We start from the raw sequence: 24,925 nt of genomic DNA on the forward strand, positions 1-24,925 counted from the left end.
TAACTTACTGCCTTGTTAACTCTGAAGTCCCTTTCTTAGTGGAAAAAAAAAACTGCACAATTTAGATATATGCAGAAATACAACAAGACAACAACTGAGTATATATCTATTCATTTGGGAACAGAATGATTTAAATACTAAGTTCTGCCACTAAAAAGTTTGTTATTTTGTAACAGAATTGGGTGGATTCCAATAGCTTTATTTCTTTCTATAAGAAGGAAAGAGAAACTGTAAGATCTGCAGTTTTATTCACTTATTTGTATTTCAATTTCTCTTATAATCCATGAAATGAAACTATACAAAAGGTTCTCGTATAAATACAGCAACTTACCAATACAGTTTCTTCCAGAGGCATCTGGCTCGTAGCCACTGTTGCAATTACAACGGTAACTACCACGTAAATTTTCACAAATTCCATTGGCACATATATCGGGATCCAAAGCACATTCATTGATATCTGCATTAAATGTTGAAAGTTTAATGCTCACAGATATTGTATTGTTTGTTGACATATGTAGGCCTAATAAAGATCACTCAACATATAAAGTGTTTAACTCCACAAACCCACAATTTGCCTGGCTTTCAGAAAGGAAAAGAAAATGAAAATAAGGAATAAGAGATTTAAATTAAGGGATACAGGACAATTCCCTGGTAAGTTAAAAGAAAAATGAAGGGAACTGGCAGAAATTCAAAGGACTAAACCACGTAATGTGCCTGCATTTATGATAAAATTAATAAAGAAATTTACAGGCTGTTGGCTTAAAATCCAAAGGAAAACTTAACTCGATAGGTATTATAACCATCTAATTAAAGGACAACCATTTATTAGGGTGACTTATATAATTTTATGGTCCCCAAAGGCATGGAATATTTCTATTTTATTATCATTTTTTTACAATCAGCTAAGTAATATGAGACTTAATAAATGTTTCTCATTGTTGACAAGTTGAAATTAATGGAGAGGACAGTTCAAATATGGATGCTTGAGAACCCAATGTTTTATAAGAAGCCATCAACAGTGAGTACTCTGTCGGCCGTGGGCAAGACTTGAAGAATGACGTGCTCGTCTGAGCAACCCAGTACTTGGAACAAGTGGCTGGCTCTGTTGCAGAGACCATATTGAGAGGGGATTAAAAAAATGGACATGGTATCAAATTTTGGTCATGATGCTCAAATTTTAATCTTAACAATTGTTTTCCAGAATCTGGAAGACCTTAACATACCCCAGAAATGTTAGCTTTTTCATTTTAGTTTTGGGACAAACATCCTTATACAAGTTGGTTTCTTTAGTGTGGTTTTTGGTGTTCATGGCAAAGATGCAGTATTACTGTCAACTGATCTAAAATGTGTCCAAAATCTTCTCAAACACAAAAGGAGAAGAAATACATACATACATACATACATACAGTGAAGATTAACAATACCCTACAGTTTTCTTAAAAAAAAAACACATAAGAAACTGTATGTGTATACTATACGTGTATAAAAGAACTTTAAAGTTATAAACAAATTTATTTAATATTCAATGTTTCATGGTGGCATTTTGTTAATCATATTGCTGTTTAAAATAAGAAAATGTGATTGAATTTCACTTATTTAAATTTAGAAAGTTTCAGTATTCTTAGGCACAAATAATCTTCATTTTTAGGGTAGTAAATCCCAAACTTGATCCATATCAAGTATTTCTTAAAGATTTTTTAAAATCATGTCAGCACCACTATTTAATATTTTCTCTTTAAACGGACTCACTTTTTCTAAACTTAAATACCAACTTTAGCCTCTTCTTAAGCAATGGTACCCACAAAATTACAGGTCTAGTTTGCTAGAGACATTTTCAACAACGTGTATTTAAAAGTTAAATATTTATCTCCTATGAATGTGGCATCTACATACATTTAATATATCTAGCTTATACCACTATTCTAGGCGATAATTTATCTTATTATTTTACACCGAGTTTTTTACACTGATAATTTGTTTTATTATTTTACACTGATGTTTTATGAAATACTCTCACAACTCATGTTATAATCATAAAGCTACTAATTTCATAATTACTGTAAGACTGAATATACAATAGACTTACCTCTTCCATCCACAGTGATCCCTACTCCACTACTACAAAGACCATGGAATTCAGCTGGAAGATAAAAAAATACAGAAATGAAAAACTCTAAACACTATCTCTCTGTATACAAGTCACTTACGTCACTCCAAAACTACCATGAAGAAAAATCACTGGTAATAATTTTTAAAACGAAAAAAATAGTTACTATTTTCCAGCACATAATTACTTTGACAATTCCAAAATCATGGATGAGCATAAAAAAATAAAACTCACTTGTGATTATCACCCTGAATATAGTTAATATAACGATAAATGTTACAAATATTTTCCACATTTGGAAACTCAAAAAAAAAAATCCAAAATGGATTGTAGAGAATGCTTTTTAACTTTTTTTCTCTCAGTAACAAAATAATTATAAAGAATACTTACATAACAGCAATACTTACATACCAGCATTTACCATGTGCCTGGTATTCCAGCATTTTCTAATAGTTTATTTAATTCTCCCAATATTACAAATGAGACATTTTATTTAAGTGTGGTTAACACACGATGTTACATTAGTTTCAGCTGTAATACACTGTGACTGGACAATCTGATACGTTATGCCGTGCTCCTTACAAGCGTACCTACCGTTTGTCACATCACCGTTACAGTACTGCTGACTGTATTCCCTTTGCTGTAACTTTTATCCCCGTGACTCACTCATTCCAAAGCTGGAAGCCTATACCTTCCATTCCCCTTCACCCATGTGGCCTAACCCTTCACTCCCTCAGAACCATTAGTGTCTGCTCTGTGTTTACAGGTCACCTTCTGCTTCTGTTTGTTTATTTGCTCTGAGTTTTAGATTCCACATGTAAGTGAAATCATATGGTATCTGTCTTTCTTTCTCTGACTGCTTTCACTTAGCATAACATCCCTAAGTCCATCTTAGTTGTCGCAAATGGCAAGTTCTCATTCTCTTTTACAGCTGAGTAATGATCACAAACTAGATACCACTGCTGTCCTCTTTGACACCTGAGAACACTCAGGCAGACATGTGAAGTGACTCCCCAAATCACAGAGGCTGTAAGGTGGGGAGCAGGCTTGGATTCTCAGCACTGTGTCACAGACATTTCATGTTCATATCCCACTTAATAGACTATTTACTGTTTTTACTCAGTTATGTGGATGCACCACATTTACTCAGTCTCATAATGATGAAATCAGGTTTGTCCAATTTTCAGCAATTATCATAAATAACAGGAAATTCAATTATATCAGTATGTTAATCTCTTGGAAGTCAAACTGCTCAGCATTTATGACTCTTTTTAAGGCTTCTGATACTCCTCCTCTCCCTACATGTCCCAGGCTAGCCTTCTATCAGCAGAAGAGAGTACCCATATGGAAAAAAGCAATCATCGACACTTTACCAAGCTAATGAACAAAAACGACGTCTTATTTTAATTTTCATTTTAGCACATCCTTTCATGTGGCTATTTGCATTTTGTGAAATCTTGTTCGCATACAATGCACTTTTTTCTACGGAGGATTTCAACTTTCCTCACCAATTCGTGTAAATTCCTTATAAATTAAGCAAAATATTTTTCCAATTTACATGTGTATTTTAGTCTTTGGTTTCTGTTCTTGCTAGTTCTTTACTATCACAAGATTACAAATAGTTTATATATTCTATAAGAAGGTTATTTTGTAAGGTTTAATGCAGGGAGCTAACTTCATACTTTTTCTATTATTTTTCAACAATATTCATTACTTAGTTCAATCTTTCCTCACCAACCTAAACGTTATCTTTATTGTATCCTACATTCCTATTTATAGTCACAACTGTTTCTAGATGCCAGATTTTATTAGCTCACTCACCTTTTCATCTAGCCTTGTTACCAATTTTTGTACATCTTTCATAGTATGCATAACTGACTTAAACACTTTTAGGGCAAGATTTCCTACCTTAACTCTTCTTTTTAAAAAATGTCCTGCTCAGTTCATTCAAGAGGAAGGCTAATGCTTTGCTGAGATTTGAACAATCCCTTGAAGATTTTCAACACAATTACAAGCCATTTCCCTTGGTTGGAATGCATTTCTTCCATCTCCTACCTGTAATGTTCTTATTCCTTTTTTCGAGATGAAACTAAGCAGATACCCACCCCCAGCCCTGTGAAGTCCTTCCCAGCTTCTCCAGACCAATTACTTCTCTTTCCTGTGTGCTCTCCCAGTTCCCTGTTTATGTCCTGCTTTTTAAAAAATGTTTATTTATTTTGAAAGAGAGAGAGAGAAAGAGAGAAAGAGAGAAAGAGAGAAAGAGAGAAAGAGAGAAAGAGAGGGAGAGAGGGAGAGAGGGAGAGAGGGAGAGGGAGAGAGAGAGAGGCAATCCCAAGCCAGTTCCACCCTGTCAGCTCAGAGCCTGATTGATGCTGGGCTCAATCTCATGAAACGCAAGATCAAGCCCTGAGCCAAAATCAAGAGCTGGACACTTAACCGAGTGAGCCACACGGGCATCCCTATGTCCCTCACAAGGCATCAATCACATTAAACTGTAGTTTATACTTTTGCCTGACTACACTCTCAACTATTCTCAACTTTAAAGAAAAAAAGAGGTTGTGTTTATTTCTGAGTCCCTACTATACTTACATAAATTCAGTAAAGATTATAGTAAAATATTAATAAAGAAGAGTCAGAGAATAGTCAAAGAATTAGGCCATGTAATGTGACTCTATCTGTGAAAAAATTAGTAAATGATTATTACTCACTTAGATTACAGCCCAAGACCATGCTGTGGCTAGATTAAAAATAAAGAAAATCAGGCTCTCGTGAATTCACTATAACCTTGAAAGTGACAAGTGGATTTTATGCTGTTCATCTTCACAATGATATTAAATATCAAAAACACTGAGGAGTAAGGTATCCATATAATAAACATGTTATAACATCCATAATTGAGTCAACAAACACATTCCTCTACCCCCTGTGTGTACTCTCTGTGCGGGGATCATAGATTATAATACAGGACACATTTCCTCATTCTATGCCTCACATACCAACAAAGACTTGGAGGTCTTCAACTGAAAATAACGACAGAACACTTGAGAGCTGATGTACTCTTTGGCCAAATATCTAACGCTACCTTTCTAGATTCTTTATCAGACGTGACACAGGCAAACAGGACTACCTGAGTTTTTCGCAGGGCAGGGTTGGCAGGGCTCTCCAAAACCGTAGTCTGGATTGGCACAGCAGCATTCTGACTTGGTCACTGCACCGGGGAAAGGACGGACACAAGCTCCCTTCTTGATCCCGCCGTAGCACGTACTGCGCATGTGAGTATCTGCAGGAGGAAGCGGAGTGACAACTGGAGATGGTGAAAGAAAGAGATTTCAAAACTGAGGGTTTCTATGAACCTAAGGGGCTATTGGATGGAAGCCTTTAAAGGGCATCTGCCTCTTTTCTTTTTCTTTGTATCTTTAGCATTTAACGGTGCTCAGAAATGAATAAACGCATGCTTGTAATGTCAACAATTCTTTTTTTTTTTTTTCTACACAAAGTTTTACGCACCATGCAAGCATTCATTATCACACTTGAGCCCACAGGCCTTTCGTGAAGCAGGAATAATGCCATCATTTATAAACATGACTTTGAGCTCTCATCACTGGCTATGCTAGCCTCAAAATGACACGTGCTATTTCTATTTTGGAAGTGCTTAGGAACAATGAAGTGCCTGGCTGTGAAATTTCTTACTTCAACTTTCTGAATTAGGAGGCCTTTCTTGTCAACCCCCAGTTTACTACTGTGACTATGTTTTAATCTCAGACTCTCAAAAAACCCAGTTATTAAAAAAAAAAATGGCCACTGCTATGTGTCCTCAGTATTGGGTTTGTTGCTTTGCAGACATGATCTCACTGAACATTCTGATCGACAACTCCGCAGGACAGCGATCATTATCCACGTTTTATAGTGAGGAAGGCAAGGTTCTGAAGGATTACTTGAGTAGCTCCAAGTCCTACACCACCCACTGCTCATGCTGGAATTCATACTCAGGCTGCGCGACTTCCAAAGTCCTTCCTCTTTCCTCTACATCATGCTATGTCCCAAAGAAGCATACCCAGCTTACGCCCTCACTCTGACGCCTCATACAATATGCTACCGTTTTGTCAGACGCTCAGTGGTGAACTATAAAAAAACTCAGCTCACCAGAGAGGCCAGAGAAGCTGTATAGTGTGTAAACCAGACACTGGCATAGTTATTCCCAACTTGTTGGAAATAGTTTTATCTGCTTATTATAACACAAAGTAACCTGAGTCACCTGCTGCTCATGATTTGGTGATGTTTCCCATTAAAACGATAAGCTTTATGGCTGCACTAGACAATGAGATGGGTGAACACTCACATGGAAGAAGACATGAGATTCACCACAACAACCCTACAGACAAGATATGCTGCCCCTTCTGCTTCTGATGAGATGGGGTCTGGCAAAGCCAGCTCAGAGTAACATAACAGAGCAGGGCTCCATTCCAAGACAAGTATGCACAAATACAACACAGTGCATCATTTCCAATAGGATTTTGTGAGTTGAATACGATTTTTGTGATAATGACATCTGTTATCTCAGAAGGCATCACAGAATGGTCAATTTCATTACTGTTTTCATGTTGAGAATATAATCCTTTCACAATTTCTAGAAGGAAGTCGATAAAAAGCCTATGGTACGTGCAGGAAGAGTCAGACACATTATGTAGTGGCCTGGGTTACAGATTAACTCAGTTGTATAGAATACCCAATACCAGAAGGTCCATGAAAAGGAAAGTAACATAACATATGTGTAGGTTTTAGGGACATGAACTGTCCTAGGGTCTGGTCCCTATGGGAAAGAGCTTACTTAAAATACTTAACACACCCGTCACCCATTAAATAAGGATAGAGTTTATATAATAAATGAGACTTGTTTGTTAAGCAGTAGGCACAGTGTGTAAGACACACAGGAAATACTCAAAGAATATGGTGACTTCCTTATTTCTCTCTTCTATTTTTAATAAGGACAGTCAACCTTTTCCTGTTAAAGGTTTCAGACCAGAACCATAGTTCTGGTTCAGGTGGACAGGATAAGAGGCATCAGGACCAGCAGCACCATCAGATGTGCTCATATCAGATGTGCTCATATCAGATGTGCTCATATACATGTTCTGGAGAGGGATTGGAACTGAATGCTCCTGACCTGCATCTTTTCCATGTTATCAATTTTCTCCATGACTTTTCTTACTTAAAAAGTGGAATTTTTAAACAAGTTGCTCAGATTCTACACACCAGTGGTAAAGTATGGATGCAAAATGCTCATTCTATTTTATGCTTCTTTTTTACTGTCAGCTTTTCTTTACTGCTTAAAGTAGCAACTCTAAGACAATACCCTAGGTGTGATGCCATGATTCTAATAGAACAAGAATAACTAATACTTAACTTGCTGGGTATGTGTTAGATACCAGACACCATTCAAAGCTTTACACAAAAAATCTCATATTATTTTACTTAATTTTCAAAAAACTAATGAGAAAAAGAGGCAGAGAGAGATGATGTATCCTACCTATGGCCAAAGAGCTAGTAAGGAATACAACTAGGATAAAGAAAATTAACTGATGTTGAAATACTCTTAAGCTCATGTAGGAGGATGTTGGATAGGAAATGGAAGCCAAAATCCCAATTTATATTATAATATAAATATCAAATAACAAGGTGAATTCTGAGACTACACCCTGAAGGAAGTGGACATGGAAAATAGTTGCCAGGTCACGAAAACCCTCCCAATTATCGAAGACATAGTTTTAAAGAGCAGCAATTAAGAAGAGTATTTTTTGAGGAGGAGTGTTTTGCAAGAGCTGGATTATGAGTTGGGGGACTACCATTCTCACCACTGGTCCAAAGAGAAGAACTTCACAGGGAGCAGGGGGAGAGTTTCATGCCTGCCTCTGCCTGGCATACCTAGAGGCAAAAGTGAGTGGCTGCTCTTCCTATGGGAGGGACAATGGAGGGAGGTGAGTGAGATCCACCTCCATAATGAGGTTAACACGGCAAAAGGATGGCAGGTCATACGGACTAGACGTGGGCCACGTTAAGAGGCGTCCTAACACAACGGCATGGAGAGGTGATGAGACACCCTCAGACAGAGCCTATCTGAAACAGACTGCTCAAAGACCAGAAGGCAGATGAGTAAAGCCCCCAGGAAGAAAATGCAGTGTCCGCCTCTCAGTAAGGGCAGCCAAATGCCTCTGAAGGAACTATGAAATCAAGGGGTGGCTTTAAACATCTGGGAAGCTGAGAAACCTTGAAGCAATCCTGAAACGGTCACCAGTGCTCCTGCTTCTTCCCTCCTCCTGCACTTTGACCCTTGTAGAGTCAGAAAGCTTCTTGCTGATGAAGGTCTGAGCTTGCAAGGGAAATTGTAACTTCAAGTCAGGTTCAGAATATTATCTCTGGGCATTCTAATTTCTATATTTAACATTGTTTTTATTACCTAAAGTAGTCACATAAAGTTTTGCTATTTATGAATAGTAAAGTTATAGGGTTGCCTGAGTTCTCTTCCTTACTTACTGGGTGAGTGGTTTCTACTGAATAAATTTAAAGATACTTTTTAGAGGGATGCAAGAGACCAAAATATAGTTGTCTTTTGTTTATGTCCTGTCTGTGAGCCATGCTTCTTCAACATACCAATTACAATAATAGTTTAATTTTTTGAAAATAAAAACCCACGTCTCAATGTCTAAGAAAACAAACTGAAGAAAAATATATAATTGATAATAAGTAATTAATAATTAATAGTAGTGATTCATTCCTAACTTCAACAATCAATGCATCTCAAAAGCATCACTAAAGGCAGAAGAGACCAAGAAAGAAGGTCTAGCAGGTGACAGGAACGACAATATATAATTTTATACCCAGAACAAATGGTGTTTTTATTTTAAAAAGTTTAAACGACCACAGTTGTGAAAACCTGGAGTCTGTGCAACAATGTCTGATGCCTTTTCTGTATGTGGCAAAAATGCATGATGATTTGTGTTTGGACACTGAATTCCTCATTGCTACTTATACGATGGTTGCTTAAAGGAAAAATAGTATCTTCCTCCAAAACTGGTTTTGTACTCATCATACACTTCAACAGAATCATTCTGGTAAAGGAAAAGGGCAACTAAGTATATCAAAGCAACTGAAAATATTTTAGCTTCCTGAAGCAAGAAGGAGCTACATTCTTCTGGCTGCTGTATTTAAAATATCCCTGAGTGAAGTGCTGACAATCTTGTAAGCTGAAATAAATCCTAAATTGGAGACAGTAGATGAACTTAAGTGGACAGATTATTTCCATCTGCTGTTGCTTCTTTTCTCCCCCACTTTTCGGGATCCAAAGGTTTTGATTCCCATAGGGAAGAGTAAAGTATTATCACCTATGTCTAAGAAAGAATTTCATTTCTGTCATCTACACTCCTAAACCAATAAGGGTGTCTGCTTTCTACAGAGTCACCTGAGAAACAGCAGGTGCACAATGGCTAATGCCCCCTAGGGGTCTCAGGAAAGCCTGCTGGAGAGAAAACCACATTAAGTGTATTTTTACAATGACCTCACTCTGCTATTGTTATCTTTAGGACATATGGTTGAAATGCCATATGGTCTGAAATGTCAATGACATTTTTTATTTGCCTGCCTCTTTAAAACTGATGCCTGTAACTCTGATTTGCATGGAACCCATTTGGCAAAAGTACCCCTTTAAAAAGCAAAGTAATTTGGCATGGTTTAGAATAAAATACCTATTCTCTCTCATATTCTGCCCTTGTTTCTATAGTTAGCTGCATAGCGATGAGGAATAACTATGTAAAAATATTTCACCTTTTGACAGAAGTCTAAGTTCTAAGGGAGAAGTTATTTACATTTTAAATTGTGTTTGAGCTTATTTAAATATATTAAATAAACAGGGCTTATTTAAATATAACCATAATCCCCCTTTCATCTTAGTTGTTATGAATTACAACATCTAAATCCATTGTACTTAAAGAGTCAGCTAACATTATCAAGGATCCTGATTTAAGGATGATTTCTTTTTATTTTTTAAGGATGATCTCCTTTTTTCTTCTCCTGCATTTAAAAAAATATATATTTATTTATTTTGAGAGAGACAGACAGACAGTCACGTAGGGCTAGATAGAGAAGGAGAGAGAGAATCCCAAGCAGGCTCCACACTGTCAGCACAGAGTCCAATGGGGGGCTCAATTTCATGAACCATAAGATCATGACTTGAACCGAAATCAAGAGACAGTGTTTTTTTTTTTATTTTTACTTGCATCTCATCAGAGCCTTCCGCAAGGAGCTAGGTGGACTCCCTGTACATTTTTTAAGCCACTTTACTGAGGTATAATTCACATACCTAAGAATTAACCCGTTTAAAGAGTACAATAGTTTTGTTTGTTTGTTTTGCATAGTCACAGATATATATAGATACAGATATATATACAGATATAAAGATATATATAACCATCACTACAACTGATTTTAGAACATTTCACCACCTTAAAAATGCCTTTAGTTACCACCCCCTTATCCTGGCATCCCCACCCTCTCTGTTCTAAGTAACATGAATCTGCTTTGTCTCTATAGATTTGCCTGCTTCAGACATTTCATATGAAGGGAATCATACACTATCTGGGCTTTTGTGAGCGGTTCCTTTCACTCAGCATCATGTTTTCAAGGGGCATCCATACTTCTGCATTTAGCAGTACTTCCTACCTTTTTATGGCTGAATATTTTTCCACTGTATGGATATATTTTTGTCCGATTTTCAAAGACCATTTGGACACTGGAGAATGATTCACTTACCAACACACACACGTCCATCCACGCCCACAGCCAGGCCTGGGGGACAGTCACAGCGGAAGGACCCTTCATTGTTGATGCAGTGCCCATTCATGCAGATTCCTGGGGTCTGGCATTCGTCAACATCTGTCCAGGGGGAAACACAACTCAGGCCATTACTGGGTAAACTTAACCTTATTCCAGAGTATGCCTGTTGTCATCACTCTAGACTAACAACCTTCTGTTTTCCATTTTATAATTTATGGAAGGACACATAGATGTGATAACAAATCTCAGGTCTAAATGCAACTCTTTCAAATGCATTTTCAGAAATACTGACTCAAAGTTGCCTCACTTTATCCATTAGGAAAAAAAAAAGCCTTACACACTCATTTTTCTTTATTTATATGCCAATTCTGTTAACTATTAAATGATATTTAATTCAAGTTAAGTAAAACAAATTCTTAAAATTAAAGTAAATGTTTGTAATTATCTTATTTTTTAAAAAGTTTATTTATTTTGAGGGGGGGTGGGGAGAGAAGCAGATACAGGGAGAGTGAGAATCCCAAGCAAGCTCTGTGCTCAGAGTGCAGGGCTCAATCTCACGAACCATGAGATCATGACCTGAGCCGACATCAAAAATCAGATGCTTAACTGACTGGGCCACCCAGGCACTTTTATTTACACACATATAAAATTCAAACTAAAGAGAGATGCCTTTTTAATATTAACTTGATCAAGTCATAATAACAAAATATGGAGCATCTCTTAATTTTCAATCTGCTCAAGTTTATCACATGTAACCCAACAATCAATGGCTTCCCTGAAAGATGAAACAGCCTTCAAAACACAGGGTCGCCAAATGATGAACATTTTAATTTGCAGATGGCACTATCTCTAATAAGAAAATAAATTTAAAAAATTGCAAGACAGCAAAAACTGCTGAGATTTAGGTCATATTTATATGTGCATGTAAGTTTCTGAGGAAATACTAAAAGTTACATGCTGTAATGTAATGTTACACCCTGCAATAATACTAAACTCAAATCCTGTGTTAAATCCAATTCAACCGACCTTGAGCTGACATCTCGGTCTTGATTTGAAACAGCAGAGCTACAATCTTTCTACTGAATAATGTACTCCCCTTTCTTGAATAGTCCAGAAGCTATTTTTTATTCAAAAATACAAGAATCAGTCTTGAATTATCTCCCTCAACACTCCCTGGAATTTTGCTGAAATTATTTGGTATTCAGGTAAGCATGTAATGGAAGGCAGAAAGAATTCAAAAGTTGATTTCATCTAAAAGGAGAAAACTGAAAAAAAAACTGCAAAATTTATTCCATCTTACTAAATTCATATTGTGAATAGAAACCTAATATAGTCTTATTTATTTCCATGAAGCACTTCTTTGCTTACTAAAGTTATCACTGGAGCTTAGCTTTCAAAATGGCTTTATAAACAAAATTGATAGGAACAGTCAAATTATTTCTTCACTACGTCGATGTAAGATTTTTAGATAATGATATAGTCACGATCTGTAGATTAGTTTGTGGAAAATACGTAATACAAAATGAGTAACGAATGACTGGTTTTAGTACACAAAAATGAAAACCTCTCAAGATTTCTTTCTTCCTCTTTTTTGTTTAGGCATGGGATACAGAGAAATTATTTCTACATTGTCTCTTCCAGACTTGCTAGAACCGGTCTGTCATTCCCTTAATTTTTCCCATACCATTATTATTTTTGTAAAGATATCACTGTTCCTAGACCACAATGTGTGTTTTTCTAGGAAGCTTTAGACACCTGCCTCGCTGAATTAGCAGCAGACGTGAATAATATGAAATCCGCATGAAGAAACTGGAGTAATTCTTGCATGGTTCATTCAAACAAAAAAGATGGTTTCAATCATGGTAACTTCCCTATCTCAGAGCCATACATACCAGTACAATAACGCCCATTTGGAGCCAAGACAAATCCTGGTTTGCAGATGCACTTGAAGCTACCATCTTCATTAATGCACATGCCATTCAAACACATGTTGGTAGTCGTGCATTCATCATGATCTGCAGGAGAAGAGCAGAGTCACTGACGCCACTGGCCTTGGGGGAGCTGGCTCCCACTCCTTCCATTAATAATTGCCAATCACATTCTACTACATAAATAAGCTATGTGCTCACTGATTTTTTTTTTTCCTAATCTGAATGCCTACCAAGTGAGAGCAAATAGTGTGGAGAACATGAAGGGTCTTTAGCGTAAGGGACAAGAAGGAAAGAATTAAGTAAATGTTGTGCTTAGTTGTTATTCAAACCACCTGAGAAGGGTTTTTACTTTGATTAGCAAAAATGTTAATATGACTTCAGGGGTACAAGGGAAATGAACTGGACTTTCATCATTGGGTGAACTATCACCAGTTGCTGTGTGAACAGATTATTTGTGTGAGGTACTGATACCTACTGCATTGCCAGACATTGCCAGGACGTCAAATTTAGAGATCGGATTATCACATATTCCAAAAGGTTTTACATTCCCCCAGATTGGAGGTCAGGGGAGACCTTTTCTAACCTCTGAGTATTGTAATGGCAAAATGTGAAATACTGTAGGTACTAATAATTACCTACGGCAGAAGAAAAACTGTTACTTTTAATCAAACATATACCGCACAGAAAATTCCCAGAAGCAGTACATTATTCATTGTTATAACATTTCCAAACAATCTTTCCTTTGACTTTAAGGGTCTCATTCTAAATGCATTTATATTTTACCTAAGTCATCTGAAGAATTCTCACATGTGTGTTGTGTGAGCTTATATGGAAACAGCATATATGGTTCTAAATAAAAATGTATATCCCTTAAGAATCTTTTGCAAAGAAGCAGGCAGTTTCCATACCAACACAGTTTTTTCCATCTGTAGTTAATTCAAAGCCGGCATTGCAAATGCACTGGAAACTTCCATCTGTGTTCACACATCGACCGTTTTTACAAAGGACCCCATTCTGGATGCATTCATCGATATCTGTGATAATGAAGAATGGCCAAACATTACTCTTTTACAGTAACCACAGATAAAAACAGTAAGGTAATAAATGTGATGTTCAGTATCCAGTCTGTGTCTTACACATTATACCAAAGATCATGTTGCTTCTTCAGCAAAATTTCCATCTCTCACAAGTTTTTTTTTTTTTGTTTTTTTTTTTTTTTTTTGTTTTTACAGTCCTGACTTAACTGTAGGTGAAGAGGGAAAGAAAGAGGAAAATGGGTTGGTGTGTGGAGGGAAGCTAGGTGCGGTTGGGCAGTGCAGTGGAATGGCTGGTGTAGCTCTTTGGGACACAATGGTCAAAGACCCCCAAATTCAGAGCAGACTGTTGACTAAGAAGACAGGACCGTCAAACTATCTGGGTTAAGAGCAAAATGATGCAACCTGCCAGGTAAGCTTATCTGAGCAACTACTCGTGGATGAAGAGGAAATGAAAAAGAAGACAAGCAGAGTCATCTGCTAAAAGAATTCTGAGATGAATCAGTTTGGAAGAGGGTACTGAGTGTAGCAACAAAACTGTGATTCAAGACAAGGCCTGACTTCGTATCGGACTATGTGTGAGCATCAAAGGAGACAGTAGTTGAGAACAACTACAAATCTTGAGCTCCATTATTCAGACAGCAGTAAGGCTACTGATGTTATTTTGAGAAAGGAAGTTGTGATCTAGGGAAGGGAGAGAAATTGAATTTTGCAAAGCCAGATAGCATGTTGCGAGGGTTATATATGCAAATACTGTTTATGTTTAAAGGAAGCACTTCTGAGGGGAGCATAAAATAAACCTGTAGTAATGTAACAGCACCTACTTCATTCCATGTCTTATTTTAATATAAATTTACTTTTAACCTCAACAGCCTGGGTCACTATATTTCATGGAACATTTTCACATGTGAAAGCAAACTGCCTTACCAATGCATGCTTGCTTAGTAGGAGTCCTCTGGAATCCAGCATGACATTTACAATAATAGGATCCAGGTGTGTTAACACAATCTCCATTAGTGCAGGGATTTGATGTGCATTCATCAACATCTGTGAGCGGCAAAAGAAACCATTACAGACTTCACTCCATTTCTAGAAATGTTTGTTTAAAGTACATTGAGGCCCCCCAAATTTGAGAGAAGGCCAGTCAGTGGTAATAGTCTAAATAGCTGAGTATTTATAAATGAATGAAAATTCCTTTCTTCAAATACAGAGAGGCCAGTCTAGAGATTTACAAAAATATTGCCTATTGGAAACTACAAGGGAATTTGCTTTAATCAAGAAATAATGATTTTTCAATTTGAAAAATGCACACTGATTAAAAGCTCGGAGAAGCTTTTTTTTTTAAAGCTGACTGCAAAGTAATAGCCGTGAGTTCCAAAAGGCTATCACACTTATCTATAGTAATCCAGGCAAGTTAATAGCCTCTACACAACCTCATAGAGTATTAGAAACCCAATGAAAGATGTTGTAAGATATGTATGTATATCTTCATACTGTCAATTTTACTAGTTTTAAAAAAAGAGAATGACAGATTGTGGAATTTCTGTGTTATTATTTGTCGTCCTCAATTAGATATGTAACTACGTAGGCACCAAGGCTTGGTTATTTCAAGTAACATAGGGTGGGACAGAAAATGGAAATTAATTAAAACAAAGTCTATCATATTCAGCAACCTCAGATTTCTTTAGGACCTTAAATGGGCACAGGAATTTTTTGCATAAACTAAGTTCAATGCAAATATGAGTTCTGATCCTAAATGTGACAAACATTACTGCTTTTCATTTAGTTCTCCTAAGGCTTGATTAAATGGAAACCCCATCACGGAATTCAGAGGCTGCAAGACAAAATGGCAGACGGAACAGTCTGGACTACCCAAAGCCCAGAAAAATCACATGTGCCAGAGTCAGAAAAAGTTAAATTCATTTTCTTTCAGCAACGCCCACAAAATATAATTTTGGATGCTAGCAAATTAAAAACCTCGCTGGCTGGTATGGGCATAATGACCTGCCATTTCATGTACATGTAGAGGCCATTAACATATACAATTTCAGCTATATTGGAGAGCACAACAATCCAATGAATTCACAGGTTTACTATTTTCATAAACAGATTACTCCTTTCACAGATGGTCTTTAAAAAGAAACTGTAATCTATCAAACTCACCAATCTCATTTATATAAACACTCAGAGTAAATGCAATTAAGCCCTCTCTGGTACAGGAGGAGAACAAAAAAAAAACAAAACAAAACAAAAAAAAATCTCATAGCAAACTAAATAAAAACAACAGAGAGTAACAGGATTAAATGCTTTTTCAATTCATCCAAGGATGCCTTCAGCCCATTAAGATTCACTTACATTTCAACTTTGGGTTGATAACATCAATTCTAGTGGGCCAAAGGAATGAGGCAAAATGAGAAAAGACAGAGTTTAGAGCATTAGCAAGCATATAAAGTATACTTAATGGACTTTCCAGTATGAACTATCACCCTGAGTTTGCAGTGTGGAAGATAGCTTAAATTCTCTAGCATACGTAATACTCAAATGCAACATTTTTTTTTTTTAATTCTTTTTTTAACGTTTATTTATTTTTGAGACAGACAGAGACAGAGCATGAGCGGGGGAGGGTCAGAGAGAGAGGGAGACACAGAATCGGAAGCAGGCTCCAGGCTCTGAGCTGTCAGCACAGAGCCCGATGCGGGGCTCGAACTCACGGACCGTGAGATCATGACCTGAGCTGAAGTCGGACGCTTAACCGACCAAGCCACCCAGGCGCCCCTCAAATGCAACATTTAAAAATGTGTTGTAGATGCTGCTTTTCAGAAGAGTCACTGTAAAGCTCTGTTCTAGTGAGGAAAATAAGACCATGCACCCAAGCCCCGGGAAGCCAGGCTACTTCTCAAGACCTTTTGCTTTCCTGAAAACCTGCTCCCAAGCCCCTGCCCCCGCCAATGGCTATGACAGCTCTGGGAAGTTATTTTGCCATTACAGCCCTGAGCCTCTGAGAGACCACACCAAGGGATCAGTACACAGAAAGATACAATAGTTCACTTACTTATTTCTTCTTTAGAAGTGAAAACATCTACCAAAAACTATTAGTGTGTTTAAAATCCATGCCTTTAGGGGCACCTGGGTGGCTCAGTCGGTTAAGCGTCCGACTTCGGCTCAGGTCATGATCTCGCGGCCCGTGAGTTCGAGCCCCGCGTCGGGCTCTGTGCTGACAGCTCAGAGCCTGGAGCCTGTTTCAGATTCTGTGTCTCCCTCGGTCTCTGACCCTCCCCTGTTCATGCTCTGTCTCTCTCTGTCTCAAAAATAAATAAATGTCAAAAAAAAAAATTAAAAAATAAATAAATAAAATCCATGCCTTTAAAACCCCACTTGTTTTCTGGGATTGCTGTAAGATTTTAAGTTTTAGTCTAATCGGAAATGACCACTGCCATGTTGTGAAACGTACATTTCACGGCTCTTGATTCTGAGGTCTCACGGCCTAGTCCTTCCAAATGATCACCTCTGTTTCTCCTGGTGTAGGGGAATAGGGGCACTGTGCACTTTGGTTTCTTCCCGTGTTTTCATTGGGGACTGAGTACTTTTCAGCAAAATTCACAGGATTTTAAACTCCTGAAATTAATGAAGTCACTGAAACAGCTGCTGATTATCAAAATGGTTACATTCTCGGATACTATCGGGGTGAGAAATATTTAGCCTTGAAAAGTATTTTATATTCCAAATTAGTAATCACTTAATTGGCAAGGGCTCTAAGATTACCTGTGGCCCAACAGAAACAGAAAGTATTTCTTGTTATTCCAAAATAAAATGATTTGAATGGAATTAACACCTACTGCTAACAGCAGTTTTTCTTATACGCACATAAACAAGTGCCAGAATTACATTTGACAGAAGAACTCTCAGGAAAAGGAGAGAAAAATGTGGTGAGTAAATAAAACTTTACAGGTCTCAGGAGTAATTCTTAGAACAGCAAAATGGACCCAATTCTATTTTCCTTTTCTGTGATCCTTTAAAAGAGTTACCACCTTTCATGTTAGGACACTTCATCAGTATCTACCACAAATTCCCAAATAATAATGGCTGTTTGTTATTCCTCAAAACACAGCATAATTAAAGTAGCTACCAATCCTATCTTGGGCTCCTATAATTTAAAACACTATTTAACTCATATCCTCTGAACTTTTTCTGATATCCTGACCTATTTAAAAACTCAAACTGATGAGAAGCTGACCCTACAAAAAATACTGAAATAAAAATATTAAAAATTTACTTTCTGAAAATATTCCCTGATACTTATCTTTGTCTCTATGAATTACTATGGTTAGAAAGATAATCTTGCTTAGGTTTTAACTTTGCAGGACCAGAGGATGAGACCGATCTAGAATGGAACCGTTTGTAACAATGTTTGGGTAAAATACAAAAGTGAGAGGTATATTAACACCTTAACTGTACAGACGTGCAATCCCAATGCTACCATAGACAGAGTTTTTAAAAAGGGTGGTAGCAGCCCTTCTCATGTGGGTTCCAGAAAAGGAAGGACCTATTTAGGACATCCATTGTATGTGATTAGCTCCTATCCTTTGCATCTGGAGTTATACTACCTGTGCATCACCCTTGGGGGGATTCATGAAAATAGTTACTGAAATCACTTTCTGTAGGACTTAATTCTCTACACAAACCCTGGTTAAGGAGATGCTGGATTGCACACATGACTACAGAAAAAAACTTTTGATCCTTAAAGATAATTCTCTATGCCAATGTTTCACAGAATCCCCCAGAGTACAGGTGTTTTCCTAGGTAGAATGAAGTACACCTGGGTGCTAATATGAACTAAATGGTGGTCTGTGGCTAACTGAAACAAAATATTTAACTTTTGGCCTATTTTTATTTGTTGGTTAGTGAATCATGCAGTGACATATGAATCACAAACATTAGTAGCAAAAAAAAAAAAAAAAAAAAGTCAATCATGAGACTCCTGGGTGGTTCATTTGGTTCGCCACCTGACTTCAGTTCAGATCACGATCTCATGGTTCGTGAGTTCAAGCCCCGTGTCGGGCACTGTGCTGACAGCTCAGAGCCTGGAACCTGCTTTGGATTCTGTGTCTCCCTCTCTCATTGCCCCTTCTCCACTCATATTCTGTCTCTCTCTGTCTCAAATATAAATATACATTTAACAAAAGTCAATCATGTTTCAGTTGATTTTGTATGTATGTACAAGATTTTATATATTGCATGCTTATAATCATGTTTTCTAAGAGGAAAGTCACTTACAAGTCATATAATAATAAATATATCAGTATTTCACAGTGATCCAAAAATAATCACCTGGTCTATCACTTAAACCAGTGTCTGGGAGTATCAGCTAAGCCAGGGCTCCTGTAAAACCCTAGGGTAAGACATTTATATAGATTATGTGAATAGCCCCTCTAGACTTGTGCAGTGCAAAACTTGTGCAACTGTACATGAGGATCCTGAGGTAAGCCTCACTGAATCATTCTGATCTTAGAGCTCTGTATTAGTTTACAATAATTGGTTTTTCCAAAACATCACATTTGGCTCACATCTTCCCTCATAATCATAGTGCACTTAAAACTTTTCAGTTTGCCCTGGCAAAATTATGATACTATCTGTTCCTGGTCTTGTCATCTGTATGCTATAACAGAAGATGTGAACCCAAATAGGGTATTTAGGGTTATACTAATCATGAAACATATACACAACCATTCCCTAAACTACTCCTAAACTAAAACTATTCTCAAGAGATCATCAAAACCCTCTTCATCATAAAATCCAAAAGATTTTTCGGTCCTCATGATATTTCTGCCATACTTCTCACTTGCTGATACTTTTCTCTTCAAAGGGTACCCCTGTGGAGCTTCAGTGACATAATACTTTTGGATTATCTGGCTATCTCACCAATGCTATTACTGAGTTTTGTTTATGGGACCATGCTGCTATTGCACAGGGTTCCAGCCACAGTACTACTGTTATCTTTCTACTCCTGCTGGGGTTCGCTCAGCCTGGGTGACAATACTCACCGTCACGGTTCTCACAGTCACCTGAATTTCACTGATGCCTCGATCTGTAACTCTAGCTCTGAATACTCCCATTAGCTTTAGACCTTTATAACTCAATGTCCCAGATACCTAATACTCAATATGTCCAAAAGTGACTCATCAACTGTAACCTCCCAATCTGCACCTTCTTCTGCATGGTGACGACACTACCATATATCCAGTGTTGTTCAGCTATGAAGGGAGGAAAGAGAGAGGCAGAGACAGAAATCTCAATATTTAGCATGTGAAAAAGTGGCAGATTCTTGAAAGAGCCTATGGAAGACCATGCACACAGCAGAGACACGCTGGAAATTAGCTTTGCTTCAAAAGACTCTTGTTTTAATGATATCCAGTCCAATTTGTTCCTAAAGCTATGAAAAAACACAAAAGGGTTAAAGAATCGTGAGCTTACCTATGCAGTCCCCATTTGAATCCTGCTTGTACCCCATGTTGCATTCACATCGGTAGCTAGACACAGTAGGTATGCAGCGTCCATTTAAACACAGATTTGCATGGTGCTTACAGATATCTATTGTCTGGTTCAGAATAGCTACACAGAATGAAACCACAAGTGGTGTTTCATCATTACAACATGCACTGCTTTTATTACAGCTGATTTTTAAAAGGCTATTTCATAGTCCACTCAGGTGCACATATCAAAGGCTCACATTATTCTACATTAAAACTTGAATATTGAAAATCTAAAAGATATTCCTGAGACACATGGTAGTAACTTGCATTTGTTAAGTTATACATCTGGAAACCCTGCCCATAATGATGTCTTTTCAAAATTTCAGGAATGTTCTACTGTACATTTGAATGCTTTCCATTTCCCCCCCTTTTTTTTGTAACTGTGCTGAATATTCAGATATAGTAAATAGGCCACATGCCAAAAAGAATAAACAGAACACTGTAGGACATCATTAAATATTATTAGCAAGAGCAGTTCTTATAAAAAGAATGGACTTAAATGTCAAGTACGCCAATGCCAGTTCTGGCTGGAAGCCCAAGTTATTCAACAAAAAAGGGTGAGGAAAAGAAAGATATTTCATTAAAATATTTGGATAGGCACAGAGCAAGAGCAAGACTTATTCAGTTTATCTCAGTTGAAAAATGGTCCTGGAAAATAATTCAAGGGGTGTATGAACAGGGCAGCTCCAAACGGCCAAATGAAATATACTGGAACCAAAAACATGCTCTTTAATGGCGTCATCTGGACTGGAGTGTTACCATGCTCTTGTCTTTATTTTCAAAGCGAACTCGGGTCACTCTTCCTGTCTCCAATTTAGAAAGCTTATGGAAGAGAAAAACAGCATTTTCCTAAGAATTTTTTACTACTACATTATTTTAGATCTTGGAATAAGTTTTACACACATGCACATGCATGCACACACACACACACACACACACACACACACACACACCCCTTCTGAAAAAGATGTTAGGTATTAAAGTATCATTTAAGGCAGAAAACTGAAGTGTCTACACAAAGAGTGAACACTCACTTAGTCCAGTGATGATGGGCCCCTGTCCTCCGGCTCCTACGCCAGCTCCCCCAACTCCAGGAGAAAAGCCATTGCCTCCAGGGATGGGGATGAAGCCTGTCCCTCCTGGGCCATAGCCATTGCCATTGCCACTTGGGGCAAAGCCATTCCCCCCAGTGCCTCCAGGTCTGGAACCAGCACTCCCTGGAATCCCTCCTATTGGAAGTCCATCCATGCAAAGTCTACGATATTCCTCTAGAAAAAAAAAAAACATGAGTTAAACATGGATGGATGACCTTCTGCACGATAAAAACCATCTCTCTACTGTAAGATTATTTTAGATTATCTCTATTATTTGGTCTGAACAAGTAAGATATTGTCTTGATAAATGTTTTCAATGCTAGCAGTAGCAGGAAATGGTAGAGAAGTTTCAGAAAAAAAATTAAAACCTATTTGCCATATTTTAACTGGGTTGTATAACCAAAGAATTGTCTATATGTGCATTTTGATTTTATCTCCCCAAGTGCAACTTGTGAAATTCCAGATATAACTATGAATGCAAGAAATTTTGTTAAATGGATGAAAACGAAAGCTTTAAGTAATTCATTATTTATATTTGGTTTTAATGAAAACTTCATCAGCATTGCACCTACACATTGTTCCTATCTCCTTTCTATTCTTTACGTGATTAAGGTGGCTTCAGAAAATACTTTTTTTTCTAATATGGATTTTAACAGAAGACAGTGTTTAGTCAGCTTTTCAATCTTCACCTTATTTTCCCAAGTATTAACACTGAGAGAAAAGAAGCAAGCCTTTAAGTCATCTCCTTATTTCCTTATCTGTTCTCAGAATTAGGGCACTGTGTCAGTAGAAATGAAGATTATTTCACTGAAGCAATTGTCTCAGGGTTAATACTACTAGTGAGACCATTAGTTTCCAAAATTATATACTATGCATTATTGGTGCTTTTTTTTTTTTTTAACACTTTTTACTACTCAATTTTGATGTTGGATAGCTTAGAGATTTTGAAGGAATATGCCTTAGTATTTTTCTCTATAACAGTACATATAGACACCTATCTTTAGAAGAATAGTTCACAAAGTTTAGTTGTTTTCATAATACTATAGTTTAACATAAAGGCTACATAGTAAGACATATTGAATGCCTGTATGTAACTGATAAACATTAATTATAATTTACCATTCATATCACATTAACAAGAGGAGTTACTTCCCATTTAACCTAAAGTAATTTCCACATACAACCTCAATTATATGGTTAGTTAATACAGCAAAATGAATGACAGGTGTCCTTCTACCCTTGTATTCTTAATATTCAGGTCATTAGAAATGAGAAAATATCTCCAAGGATTGGGTTACTAGAAAATAGGGGCACTTATGAAATAAAATATAAATGGAGGTTACTCAAAGACAGTCATAGCTCTGAAATGAAAGATAAGCAGATTTCTAAAATGAACTGAAATATTGATGTTCAGAATAATTTTTAAAACTACTCACACAAAGACCAGTCATAATCGGCTTTCAGGAATTTTTCTGATATTAATAAAGTGGATATAATAAAAACTGATCCCAAATAAACAATGCTGCCCTATCCCTCCCCAAAACACCCTAGTCATACTGAAGACAGAGAGAGGAATACACATATGACTGGACTTTCAGAAGAGCAAAGTACATTACTGTTGCTGATTTTCCTAACACTGCTCGTCCTGAGGAGACAAGCAAAGCAGGCAGCTGCTCACCGGAGCCTCTGACGGGACAGGCCTCAGGAATCGTTCCGACACCCCAGCAGCGGCCAGGCTCACAGCAGCATTGCATTTTTGTCATTCTGCCCGGGAGCTCTTGTGCACAGCGACCATTCACCAGGCCCGAGAAACACGTGCCTGTTCTCTGATCTGAACATGTGGAAACAAAAGAGAAGGCGTGGAAGAATTATCACAGGTTCTTACATCCATTACTTTACATATTAGAAGAGGCTAAGTGAAGGAAATCTTACTTAACCCCTATTATACCTATTTGTTCTTTTGCTTTCTATGACATTTGTGCATTTCCTTACTCATTTACTAAGCAAATACTCACTGACCTATTCCATGCCATATCCCAGGCATACAGTAATGAAAGACACAAAGCAGATGTGAGCCCGTATTATAGAGCCAGAGCTTGAAAGAAAGAGCCCAATTCCAGCCTAGATTATCCAATCTCCAGCTGACTTGCAGACGCACAGTGCTGTTCGCCACTGAGCGTTTACGGCTGTTTGTTACACAGCAATACCTGACTGATACAGCTCCTGTTCTAGAAAGGTTGATCACAAACAGCTCCTCTGAGCCAGTGACATCTGAGCAGAGACCTGCATGATATGAGACCAGGTGCCATGTGATTATATGAGGGAAGAGAAGTTGGAAGAAGAAGAAGGGGATGTGCTCAATGTGTGTAAAAACAAGGGGCCAATGCAGCCAGAGAAGGGAACACAAAAGGAGAGTGGAAGACTCTAAGCTCAGAGAAATACCAAACACAATACCACGTGAACCATTAGAGAAGGACTTTTCAATTTTATATGGAGTGCTGTAAGAGTCACTGGATGCTTTCAGTTAGAGGAAAGATAATGGTTTACATTTTTAAAAAGAACTCTTTGGCTGTTGACAGTGGTGAGTGCAGGAATACCAGTGATGGGAATTGGTGACGGATAATGGGGACCCAGATGATGGTGGTAGCAGTGACAATGATAAAAGCAGTCAGATGGCAGATATATTTTGAAGGTACAGCCAGGGGGAATTGCTTGGGAGTAGGGTATGAGATTAAGAGAGTCTTGGAAATTTCCTAAGTTTTTGACTTAAGACAGCTGAGACAGGAAGACAACGGGAAAAACAGGATTCAGGGGCATAGTACAAGGCTTCTCTAAAACATGTTACATCTGGGATGTTGAATACAGGAGCCTGGAACCCTGAGGGACAGTCAGGCTCAAGGTACATACCTATGAACGAGGTGTGTACACACGTGTTGTAAGCCATGAGGCGGGACAAGACATTTTTGAGAATTAGGGCAATAAATGATGTCAAATGGTGGTGACAAGTCAAGTCAGGTGAGGACCAGGCTGTAACCATGGGGCCTGGCAGGACTGTGATGGTGAGGAGTTTTGCATTATCCTGCAGTGTTGGGAGTAGAGCACTGACATGATCAAGTTTGATTACAATAAAAGGTCCCTCTGGCAGCAGAGTAGCAAATGGATCAAAATAGAAGATGAAGTCTGGAAGACGTCATCAGAAGAGAACATAAAATGCAAAATTGCACAGGGATAAAATATTAATATCATCTATAAACCCAGTGAGCTTAAACTAAAACTGTTTTTATGGTACCCAACGGAGACAAAATTGTGGGTCTGGTTTATTATATATGATTCAACTTTTATCAAGAAGCTTCAAAGAAGTTTTGTCTATGATGGCAAGAATAAATGCGTACCACGGCAATCA

At 37.6% G+C, this 24,925-nt stretch overlaps 1 protein-coding gene across 1 annotated transcript in view; it reads right to left on the bottom strand.

Moving 5' to 3' along the window:
* FBN2 (fibrillin 2) overlaps positions 1 to 24,925 on the bottom strand; it is a 255,161-nt gene that overhangs the window by 95,472 nt on the left and 134,764 nt on the right. The window contains exons 9-18 of the mRNA XM_042934327.1: positions 23,201 to 23,353; positions 21,463 to 21,696; positions 20,370 to 20,507; positions 14,826 to 14,945; positions 13,773 to 13,898; positions 12,826 to 12,948; positions 10,910 to 11,032; positions 5,235 to 5,387; positions 2,087 to 2,140; positions 332 to 457 (exon numbers count right to left, since the gene is read on the bottom strand). Of these exons, the coding sequence (XP_042790261.1) occupies positions 332 to 457; positions 2,087 to 2,140; positions 5,235 to 5,387; positions 10,910 to 11,032; positions 12,826 to 12,948; positions 13,773 to 13,898; positions 14,826 to 14,945; positions 20,370 to 20,507; positions 21,463 to 21,696; positions 23,201 to 23,353 (1,350 nt within the window). The remainder of the gene's footprint in view (positions 1 to 331; positions 458 to 2,086; positions 2,141 to 5,234; positions 5,388 to 10,909; positions 11,033 to 12,825; positions 12,949 to 13,772; positions 13,899 to 14,825; positions 14,946 to 20,369; positions 20,508 to 21,462; positions 21,697 to 23,200; positions 23,354 to 24,925) is intronic.

Source organism: Panthera leo, chromosome A1 (genome assembly GCF_018350215.1).
Source record: "Panthera leo isolate Ple1 chromosome A1, P.leo_Ple1_pat1.1, whole genome shotgun sequence".
Classification (NCBI taxonomy): Eukaryota; Metazoa; Chordata; class Mammalia; order Carnivora; family Felidae; genus Panthera; species Panthera leo.